This window comes from Nicotiana tabacum, chromosome 19, assembly GCF_000715075.1.
Source record: "Nicotiana tabacum cultivar K326 chromosome 19, ASM71507v2, whole genome shotgun sequence".
In the NCBI taxonomy this organism is placed as follows: domain Eukaryota; kingdom Viridiplantae; phylum Streptophyta; class Magnoliopsida; order Solanales; family Solanaceae; genus Nicotiana; species Nicotiana tabacum.
Window position 1 is genome coordinate 40467465 of NC_134098.1, and position 11825 is coordinate 40479289.

At 43.5% G+C, this 11825-nt stretch overlaps 1 protein-coding gene across 1 annotated transcript; it reads left to right on the forward strand.

The window, feature by feature from the left end:
• Positions 1-2450: 2450 nt before the first annotated feature.
• Positions 2451-3822, forward strand: LOC142173440 (uncharacterized). The gene is made up of 2 exons (XM_075239030.1): positions 2451-2556; positions 3134-3822. Exons 1-2 carry the CDS (start codon positions 2451-2453, stop codon positions 3820-3822), a joined length of 795 nt encoding a protein of 264 aa, XP_075095131.1.
• Positions 3823-11825: the final 8003 nt, after the last annotated feature.

Below are 11825 nucleotides of genomic sequence, written 5' to 3' on the forward strand. Positions count from 1 at the left end.
CTCCTGCACCATTCCCTCAGAGATTGGCAAAACAAAAGAAAGATGATCAATACAGGACATTCATTGAAATGCTTCGGCAGATTCAAGTGAATATTCCAATGATGGATGCTTTGAGGGAAATGCCAGGGTATGCAAAAATGATGAAGGACCTGATGTTGCAGAAATTTGACTTCCAGGACCTGTCCACTGTAACTCTGACACAGACCTGCAACACGGTAATGACAAGACCTATGGCCCAAAAGGTGTCTGATCCAGGTAGCTTCACTATCCCATGCACTATTGGAAGTTATGCTTTTGCTAAAGCATTGTGTGACTTGGGAGCTAACTTAAACTTGATTCCCTTGGAAATCTATACAAAACTGGGCATTGGCAGAGCTAGACCAACCTCAATGTTGCTGCAACTAGCTGATCGCACAGTCAAAAGACCGACAAGAATTCTTGATGATGTGCTTGTGCAAGTGGGAAAATTTGTATTTCCTGCAGACTTTGTTATTCTTGACTGTCATATGGATGAAGAGATACCCATCATTCTGGGAAGGCCATTCTTAGCCACTGGGAGAGAATTAATTGATTGTGAGACTGGAGAGTTGAAAATGAGGTTGAACAATGAAGAAATAATATTCAGCGTTCAACAATACATGAGAAGACCCAGTGAATTTGCAAACTGCTCACTAGTGGAGGCCGTGGATGTGATACTGCAAGAAGAGGATGAGACCCTTAATGTCAAGGATCCACTAGAAGCCTGCTTGATGAATTTGGAAGAGATGGACGGTGAAGGGTTGCCAGAGTGGCTCATGGCTCTCGAAGGTCAAGGATTCTGGAAAAGGGAACCTCAATTAGAGCCCCTACGCTTAGAAGAGAAAGCAACACCCCCTGCAAAACCATCAATAGAGGAGCCACCACAGCTGGACTTGAAACCGCTTCCAGCCCACCTCAGGTACGCTTTCTTGGGGCCTAATTCTACTTTGCCTATTATTATATCATCTGGTTTGCTAGCTGTGCAGGTAGAGCAACTATTGCAGGTATTGCAAGAATGTAAGACTGCCATTGGTTGGACCATGGCAGACATAAAAGGTATCAACCCAGCCTTTTGCATGCACAAGATTCTTCTGGAAGAGGGGCGCAAACCTTCCAGGGAGCATCAACGACGGCTAAACCCGAATATGAAGGAAGTAGTAAAGAAGGAAGTGACCAAGTGGCTGGATGCAGGTATCATCTTCCCCATCTCTGACAGTAACTGGGTCAGTCCTGTCCAATGTGTACCGAAAAAGGGAGGAATGACGGTCGTACAAAATGAGAATAACAAGTTGATCTCGACTCGTACAGTCACGGGGTGGCAGATTTGCATGGTCTATCGGAAACTGAACACAGCCACTCGAAAGGACCATTTCCCATTGCCTTTCATTGACCAAATGTTGGACAGGTTAGCTGGGCGGTCCCACTTCTATTTCTTGGATGGATACTCAGGGTATAACCAGATCTCAATAGCCCCAGAAGACAGAGAGAAAACATCCTTCACTTGTCCATATTGCATCTTTGCCTTTCGGAGAATGCCCTTTGAACTTTGCAATGCACCGGCTACATTCCAGCGGTGCATGTTAGCCATTTTCACTGACATGGTGGAGGATATTATGGAGGTGTTTATGGATGATTTCTTCGTGGTGGGGAATTCATTTGAAGATTGTCTTCACAACTTAAGAAGAGTGCTCAAAAGATGTGTGGAGACAAATCTGGTGCTGAATTGGAAAAAGTGCCATTTTATGGTACAAGAAGGAATAGTGTTGGGGCATCGAGTGTCCAGCAAGGGCATTGAAGTCGACCATGCAAAAGTTGATGTGATTGAGAAGCTGCCACCGCCCACTTCGGTAAAGGCAGTGAGAAGTTTCCTTGGGCACGCCGAGTTCTATAGGCGATTCATTAAAAAAATTTCAAAAATTGCTAACCCCTTATGTAAGCTACTTGAAAATGATCAGCCCTTTGTGTTTTCTAATGATTGCAGGTTGATTTTTGAGGAGCTGAAGAAGAGATTGGTGACTGCACCCATCATAGTTACACCCAACTTGGAGCAACCGTTCGAGCTCATGTGTGACGCCAGTAATTATGCTATAGGAGTAGTCTTGGGGCAACACAAAGACAAGATGATGTGCCCGATTTACTATGCAAGCAGGACGCTCAGCAGTGCACAACTCAATTACACTGTAATGGAAAAGGAAATGATGGTTGTAGTGTTTGCCTTTGACAAATTCAGGTCGTACTTAATTGGTTCAAAAGTTATTGTTTATACTAACCATGCATCAATTAGGTACTTGATAGAAAAGAAGGAGTCAAAGCCACGCTTGATTCGCTGGGTTCTTTTGCTACAAGAATTCGATCTGGAAATCCGTGACAGAAAGGGGACGGACAATCAAGTGGCAGACCACCTCTCATGATTGGAAGGAGCTGAAAAGAGAATGGAGGTTGAAGACATAACAGAGGCATTCCCGGATGAACAGTTACTTGTTGTGACAATGGAGGAGACGCCATGGTATGCTGATATTGCTAACTATTTAGCAAGCGGTATTATACCTTATGAACTCTCCTCAATTCAAAAGAAAAATCTCTTTCGCGATTGTCGAGCCTATTATTGGGACGAACCTATATTGTTTAAAATATGTGTAGATAACAAGATCCGGAGGTGTATCCCCGAGAAAAATCAACCTTCTATTTTGTAGGCTTGCCATGCTTCACCATATGGTGGACACTTTGAAAGAATCCGGACAGCAGCAAAAGTGTTGGAATCAGGATTGTATTGGCCTACCCTGTTCAAGGATGCCCATGCTTGGGTCAAAAGTTGCGATGAATGCCAAAGGACAGGTAACATATCTCGCCGTCACGAGATGTCGATGACTATAATTCAAGATGTGGAGGTTTTTGACATGTGGGGGATCGACTTTATGGGGTCGTTCATCAGCTCGTATGGTAACAAATATATATTGGTAGCGGTTGACTATGTCTCCAAATGGGTCGAAGCGGTGTCTCTCCTAACCAATGATGTAAAAGGGGTAACAAGTTTCCTAAAGAAAAACATCTTCACACGTTTTGGCACCCCCGAGAGCTATAATCAGTGATGGTGGAACCCATTTTTGCAATACAGCGTTCGCACGTCTGTTGGAAAAGTATGGAGTTCGCCACAAAGTAGCCACACCGTACCACCCACAAATGAGCGGCCAAGTTGAAGTGTCCAATAGGGAATTTAAAAGTGTCCTGAGAGTGAATGCAACAAGGACTGACTGGGCGAAGAAGCTGGATGATGCATTATGGGCGTACCGCACAGCATTCAAAACTCCAATTGGTATGTCACCGTACAACTTGGTTCTTGGAAAGGCATGCCACCTTCCGGTAGAGCTCGAACATAAAGCACTTTGGGCACTGCAGCAGTTGAATCTGGATATAGAGACCGCATGCACCAGCAGAGTCACTGAGTTACATAAGCTCGAGGAATTCAGGTTCCATGCATTTGAGAATGCTAGATTATACAAAGAAAAGATGAAAATGATTCATCATAAGCACATCTTAGATTGGAACTTCAAGCCCGGAAATCTAGTGTTGTTATACAACTCAAGATTGAGATTGTTTTCGGGTAAGTTGAAGTCCCGATGGTCAGGACCCTTCAGAGTGGTGCAAGTGTTCTCAAGTGGAGCTGTAGAGATTGAATCCGAAGATGGGATAAACAAGTTCACTGTAAATGGGCAAAGGTTGAAACATTACCTTGGAATGGTCGAAGAGAAAGGGGATAGAGTGGTGATAACTTTGGAAGAGCCCCAGTACGCGAACGAGGAGTGATAATGAAAGCCTGCGTCGTGCCGCGATGTTAAATCAGGCGCTTCCTGGGAGGCAACCCATGGTTTGTTGTAAATCATCATGCCGCGACGTTAACTTAGGCGCTTTTTGGAAGGCAACCCATTATTTTCTTACTTTGGTTGTTGTAATTGATTTTGAACGACTTTGACCGATCTACTAGTGTGCAGGCCAAATATTATGCACATCGGAAGGATTCGGGGGTCGAAATTAACCCGAGAATAGGTAAAAATACGGCAAAGACAAAAATTGGCTAGAGACGGAGATCCGCGGCCGCGAATTGGACCGCGGATATGGCCGCGGATTTTGGCCTATGTTTTGTTCCCCGTTCGCGGCCATGGATTGGACCGCAGATATGGTTGTAGATTTTGGCCTGTGTTCTGTTCCCCGGCCGCGGCCGCGGATTGGACCGCGGATTGGGGCGCGGAGTTTTGGTCCCCCTCTACCCAGAATCCGCGACCGCGAATTGGACCACGGATCTGGGCGCGGATATGAGGCGTGCCCAGGTAAGTTTTTTTTTTTTTAATTTTTAGTCAATGTTTTTTTATTTTTCCTAACTTAAACGCCCACCACCCCCACTTCACTTCCCACTTCCCCTACTTCTCTTCTTTCCTTCCTAACTTCAATTCCCCAAACCCTTCTCCTTCCCCCCACAAATAAAACAACCCCCCTCCCTTCCCCCATATTTTCCTTTTATCACAAGGCTCTTCTCCTTCCTTCTCTTCTCCACTCAACCAATCTCCAACCTCTGTTCTTCTCAAGATCTCCAAGTAAGTACATGATTTTATTCCTCTTTCTTAGTTTTTTTCTTTTTTTTCTTTTCAGTGATTTTTTTTCAATCTTTTGCCTTGCTATTGTATGTATAGGGTAGTAAAATCATAGGTGCTTTTGTCTGGGATTTGGATTATGGTTTATATGTGGTATATGGAGGCTATTTGAATTGGTTGATTTGGGGGAAGCCATTGTTGGGCTTGTGAGGAATGGTAGTCTAATTGGGTCCTTGGGAGACTTGGGGATACATATGCACACTACCTGTTTATTGATTTGCCTTAATGAGTGTTGAATATAAATTGTGACCAATTGTGCGAGCGAAGTCTGAGTAACTGCTATTGGGTCACATATTCTGCTCTCCACTGATAGTAGTATTTATTGTGTAGGTAACATGCAACCTTCAAGGAAGAGATGTGCTACCGGTGCCTCATCAAGTGGTCATGGAGACTCATCTCGGGTAAGGGCACCGGCCAGTGCAGCTCAGTTAGATCGTACCAGGTTTGTCTCCAGAGCTGCCCAAGACCGTTTTAGTTTGAAGGCCACTAAAAAGCCTGTACCAGAAAGGGGTATTGACAGGGCGTCCCTCCAGGATGAGTGTCCTAATATGTATCAGGAGTTGATCAAGTGCAGATTGGACAACTTTTTCGAAGAGCCGGAGGAGGGTAACTTGATGCTTGTCCGGGAGTTCTATGCCAACTGCCCCGAACATGAGGATAGAATATGCACTGTGCGACACACGAGGGTGGATGCCTCGATAGAAGCCATCAGGAGAGTGTATCGATTGCCTGAATTCAATGGGGAGGAGGACTTCTATGATACTTACAGGAGAGAACCCATCACATGGAACAGGTTTTTCAAAACTATCTGTGCACCAGACAAAGAGGTAGTGTGGGTTGTGTGGGGATCGAAGCTACACTCTGCCTCACTCATTTTTGAAAAAAAGTGCTGGTTGTACATCATCAACAGTCGCTTGCTGCCATTCCACAAAACCACAGAGGTAAATGGTCCGAGAGCTGCCTTGATCTGGTGCTTCGTGAATAGCCACGACTTTGATGTGGCCAAGGTTATTTGGTCTGAGATGTTCGTCCGTTCACCACAGAAGAGGTATGGGTTCTTTTTCCCCTCTCTGATCACTAGATTGTGCCAAGAAGCAAGGGTGCCTGAGAACCCAAATGCGGATGGCATGGTAAAGAAAGAAGCAAAGTTCCGGGTAGACAAAGTGACCATAGGGAAAGAGCCGGTGGCACCAAGGGCAACTCACAGTGACAATTCTAATGCGTCGGAAGAGGCTGATGAAGGGCAGGAGGAGGTTGAACCTGCCTCATCGCCACAGGAACAAGCTGCAGCGGCTGAAGGACCATCCCAGGTCAGACGGAGTACACGGATAACAGCCTTAGAACAAGACATGGCAGGACTGCGCACTTTCGTCACGGATTTGGGACTAGAGTTGATGCTTTGGCCACCCAAAATGCAAACTCAGAAAAGAAAATCATGGGCTGGTTGCTTGCGCTGGGGAGAGCATGTCATATCGACCCTGGCACTGTCTCCGATCAAGACTGATCCACCAGGGAAATTCCTTTACCTCACATTACTTTACTTTGTATGACATGAGGACATGCCATCTTTTTAAGTGTGGGGGTGGGGGATACTTTGTTGTATGTTGTATGTAGATAGTTTTGTAGTTTATTTGTATAAATTAATTTCGATTTGGCCCGACGATGGATATCATTCGACGGGTTTCTTGAGGGACTAAAGTCGAAAGAAAAAAAAACCCAAAAAGATTTTCTTTTGTAGTAGTGTATCAATTTTCCCTTGGTTTTTCTTTAAACCACGGTTCTTTTCCAAGGATTTTGTTTGAACCGGGTGTAGTTAGCTTTTTAGTTTTAGTTAGGAACTTATGGGCTATGTGCAGAATTAAAATAGGATCCCTTAATTTCGTAATGCCTTGAATATAGCGGTTACTTTCGTGTGATGCTTAGGCTTATTTGTTGACTCTTGTAAGAAGGCCTTAAATTGTATGTTCTAAATTTGGCTTAAGTACCCTGATCTGAGTGTTTGATGATCTAATCTGGAATGAGTTATATGCCATGTGTGTGTGAGGCTTGTTATATTTTGTGCACGATATTTAACGCCTAGAACTTGCCCCGTGTGTCTGCAAAGCGAAATGGTAGTCTTGTTTAGTTTGGGAAGTGATATAGGCATTTCTTTGTTGAACCATATATATACATACTCCACCCACCTATTTGCTATGTACCATAGTTAACCCCGTTGAGCCTGTAATCCTGTTTCCTTGGCAACCACATTACAAGCGCTATCCCTTGTTTGAATTGACCATTTTTTGAACCCTTTACCTTTTGTAAGCACTTGAAATACTATTAATTTACAAAGGATAAAGTGTGGGGTAGTTGGTGGAGCTTTTGAGTGGAACTAGGGAAATAAGGAGAAAGGTATATCTTGTTGGAAAAGCCACTTGTGAAAAAAGAAGAAGAGAAGAACATTGTTAATAGTATATCATGTTGATTGGTAATAATTCTTTGGTGGCTTTTAAGGTGATTGTGCTCAAAGAAAAAGTGTGGGGTGGTATATGCAGTGTTAAAGATGAAAATATTGGTTTAACTTAGGCGTGGACTTGATTGTAAAATAAATATATTAAAGTGCTTAGGGAGGTGGAGTCACTATTATATCCAAATATATCCTACCCAACCTGCAGCCTACATTACATCCAAATAAAGTCCTACTTGATCCTAGAATGAGTGAGCTCAATTAGTAGAGTCGTACACTACGGGCAAGCCTATGGTGCGTTTTCTGTGGCACAAAAATATCATTTCTGAGGGTGAGTGAATTCTGTTCCTTTTAAGTTCCTCAGTATATGTGAATTTTACTAATTGTGAAATGAGTCTCTTTTGTTGTGAGCAGGCACTTGATTCATGAAGGAGAGGTAAGTCTGGACCTATGAATTAGAGTAAGTAAGCCGGTTAGGAACATTCCGTGGCTAGAGGGAGTCAACTCTTGAGGTGTAGATGTTGCACTAATGTCCTCAATTTATGTGAAATATTCTTGGTGTGACGAGTAGGGAAGTCGCTCAGTGAAGTTAGGCCTCTTAGAGTGTGGTTTGATTGCTCGGGGACGAGCAATAGTTTAAGTGTGGGGTGTTTATAGTAGGCTATATTTATGCAATTTAGACACTATTTACACTCTAATTTAGCCGCACTTTATTGATATTTGAATGCTAAAAATAACAAAATGCTCTAATTAAGAATTTGATGCTTTGCAGGAGCTACTCCGAGCTAGGAGGGAGCTAACGAGTATTTTGGAGTCAACATGGAGTGTGAAAGGCCAATCAAAGGTTAGCCCTATCAAAAAGGAGCGAGAAAAGCAAGCGAGACGACCCTTCTAGGTGCGCGGCCGCGAACTCAAGGCAGTGAGGCAGTGGAAATCCGCGGCCGCGGACGGGCGGACGAAAGCCAAACACGCAGGGTTAATTATGTAATTTCCTAGGCGACTAACCTAAACCTATATGAAGCGTAAAATTGCCCAGAAGTTAGACATAGCTGTTTCTTAGAAGATTTTAGAGGCAAGAACAAGGGAGAGAAGACGGATAATTTCCTAAGAGTTTTTCATCTTCTTCTTCATACTTCTATTTGTTGATTATGAATTATTTTAGTGATTTGTTTTCCATTAGTATGAGTAGCTAAATCTATTATCTAGGGTTGATGGAACCAGTTGTTGGATGAAGTCTTGACTCTATTTTGTTATAATTGGGCCGTGTTTGTTCTATGATTGTTCAACTACGTATTATATTGTGGTTAATTGAAAGGGCCCTTGATTAATCGTGTCTAGTTACCTTGTGTTGCTTGAGAAAGAACACTTGGTTAGATTGTTATTGAACAACACCACTTTTGGGTAAGTTAAGAGATTAATTACTTGAATTTAAAAGTGGGGTTAGAAATAACGAAGTTTTGGTAGGATAATTCTGAGTTGCATAAATTGTTAACTAGAGTAGTTCGAGAGAATGCTTCTAGTAAATTATCGTAATTGATCGAGAGATAATTACGGTAGCACAGAACTCATAATCCTCATAGAGTACTACGGTGAGATTATAGCTAAAGAGTTAAGAATTAATCCGGCAATTGGGGAAATCAATAGCCCTAGATCCTTTTACCCTTGAATTCAATTTTAGTCTTGATTATTGCTACTTTTATTTTTATTTTTCCTAAGCTAAATAAATTCCACTGATTATTCATAAAACTCTTGCATCCGAAAGTTATTTGAGCTTATCATTAGCATTATTTAAAGTTGTAGTAAATAGGTTAGTTTTCTGTGGGATTCGACTCCGGACTTGAACCGGGTTATATTTGCAGCGACCGCTTAGTCCTTTTTACAAGGCATAGTTGGGCGTGATCAATGGCCCATGCCTTGAGTCGCAAGGCGGAGAGTTTGGGCAGCTTAGTGTATCTACCAGTAGCGGAGAGGCCTTTAGCCTTGGATGTTCAGGCCTTGGCCAACCAGTTTATCAGATTGGATATTTTCGAGCCGAGCTAAGTTTTGGCTTGTGTGGTTTCTCAGTCTTCTCCTTATGATCGTATTAGAGAGCGTCAGTATGATGACCCCATCTGCTTGTCCTTAAGGAGATGGTCAGCACGGTGATGCCAAGGAAGTCACTATTGGAGATGATGGTATATTACAGATGTTGGGCAGGCTATGTGTGCCTAATATAGATGGTTTGCATGAGTTGATTCTCCAAGAGGCTCACAGTTTGCGATACTCCATTCATCCTGGCGCCGTAAAGATGTATCAGGACCTGAGGCAGCACTATTGGTGGAGGAAGATGAAGAAGGACATAGTGGAATATGTAGCTCGATGCCTAAATTGTCAGCAGGTGAAGTATGAGCATCAATGGCCAGGTGAATTTCTTCAGAAGCTAGAGATTCCGGAGTTGAAATGAGAGCGGATCACTATGGATTTCGTTGTTGGGCTCCCACAGACTCAGAGGAAGTTCGATGCAGTTTGGGTGATTGTGGATAGATTGACTAAGTCAGCTCATTTCATTCTTGTGGTTACTACTTACTCTTCGGAGCAGCTGGCTCATGTTTACATTCGCGAGATTGTCAAGCTTCATGGCGTGCCCGATATCTATCATCTCTGACCGGGGTACGTAGTTTACATCATAGTTTTGGAGAGTAGTGCAGCGAGAATTAGGTACACAGGTTCAGTTGAGTATAACATTTCACCCTCAGACGAACGGATAGTTCGAGCACACTATTCAGATATTGGAGGATATGCTTCGTGTATGCGTGATGGATTTTGGAGGGGCTTGGGACCTGTTCTTGCCACTTGCAGAGTTTGCCTACAACAACAATTATTAGTTGAGCATTCAGAGGGAACTGTATGAGGCTTTGTATGGTAGGCGGTGCCGGTCTCCAGTGGGTTGTTTTGAGCGGGGAGATGTTAGACTATTGGGTACGGATTTGGTTCAGGATGCTTTGGAAAAGGTTAAATTGATTCAGGATCGACTTCGTACAGCCCAATCCAGGCAAAAGAGTTATGCGGATCGGAAGGTTTGAGACGTTGCATTCATGGTTGGGGAGTAGGTCTTGCTCCGGGTTTCGCCCATGAAGGGTGTTATAAGGTTCTGGAGGAAGGGTAAGTTGAGCCCTAGGTATATTGGGCCTTTTGAGATTCTCGAGAGGGTTGGAGAGGTGGATTACAGACTTGCACTATCACCTAGCCTCTCTGCATTTCATCCAATATTCCATGTTTCCATGCTTCGGAAGTATCATGGCAATCCGTCTCATGTGTTAGACTTCAGCTCAGTCCAGTTGGACAAGATCTATCTTATGTTGAGGAGCCGACATACATTTTGGACAGGCAGGTTCAAAAGTTGAGGTCGAAAAACATCGTTTCAGTGAAGGTTTAGTAGAGGGGTCATCCGGTTGAGGAGACGACTTGAGAGACCGAGCATCTTTATCCTCATCTTTTCACCACTTTAGGTATGTCTCTCTACTCGTTCGAGGATGAACGTTTGTTTTAAGAGAGGGAGGATGTAACGACCTGGTCGGTCGTTAAGAGAGTATTAGCCCTAAACCCTATTTATTGCTCCCTCTATTTCATTTTTGGGTTTTGTGACTCGCCGGGAGGTTTGGTTTTTAGTTTTGGAGAGAAAATAAGACACATAGTCCCTAAAAATAGAAGTTTAAGTCGTAGTAATTGACAGTAGGTTGATTTGTGTGAAGATGGATCCGAAATGGAGTTTTGATAGTTCTAATAGCTCCGTAGGGTGATTTTGGTCTTAGGAGCGTGTCCGGATGTTGATTTGGAGGTCCGTAGGTCATTTCGGCATTAATTGTCGAAAGTTGGGAATTTGATGATTTTTGGAAAGTTTGATCGGGAGTGGACTTTTTGATAACGGGGTCGGATTCCGATTCTAGAAGTTGGATTAGGTCTGTAATGTCAATTATGACTTGTGTGCAAAATCTGAGGTCAATCGGACTTGATTTGATAGGTTTCGGTATCAGATGTGGAAGTTTGAAGTTTTAAAGTTCATTAGGTTTGAATCGATGTGCGATTCGTGTTGTTAGTGTTGTTTGATGTGATTTAAAGGATTGACTAAATCCGCATAATGGTTTAAGACTTGTTGGTATATTCGGACGGGGTCCCGGGGGCCTCGGGGTGGTTTCAGATGGTTAACAGATCGAGTTGAAGCATAAAAAATGGTTGAAGTGCACCAGTTTTGGTGCAACCGCACTTGCGCAAGTTTGACCGTAGGTGCGGACCCGCAGAATCGTGAGGCCAAGCGCATAAGCGAAACTGAAGGGGGTGGACAGTGGTCGCAGATACGACGTAAAGGCCGCAGAAGCGGAGCCGCTTCTGCGGGAGGATGATCGCAGAAGTGGAGAGTGAGGGAACTGAGATGGCCAAGGTTTCCGCATAAGTGGACGAGTGGGTGCAGAAGCGCTTCCGCAGATGCATATGGATGAGCCCAGGTGCAATATCTGGGAGCTTAAGTGAGCTCGGCAGATGCAGAGTTTTCACCGCAGAAGCGGAATTTGGACCGCAAATGCGGAAACATTGGTAGATCATATTAAATCGAGGGTTTGCCATTTTCTTCATAGTTTGAGATATAGAGCTCGGATTGAGGCGAAAGTTCGAGCGTTTTTCAGAGGAAGCATTTGGGTAAGGATTATTGACTTATTTTTGATTAATCTCCACTAAGATAT

What these genes read in the sequence shown, in the direction of transcription:
- LOC142173440 (XM_075239030.1), top strand. Translation starts at nt 2,451, where the DNA reads ATGGAGGTTGAAGACATAACAGAGGCATTCCCGGATGAACAGTTACTT. An exon ending in TGCTAACTATTTAGCAAGCG is followed by an intron (nt 2,557 to 3,133) that starts GTATTATACCTT and finishes TTTGCAATACAG; the next exon opens with CGTTCGCACGTCTGTTGGAA.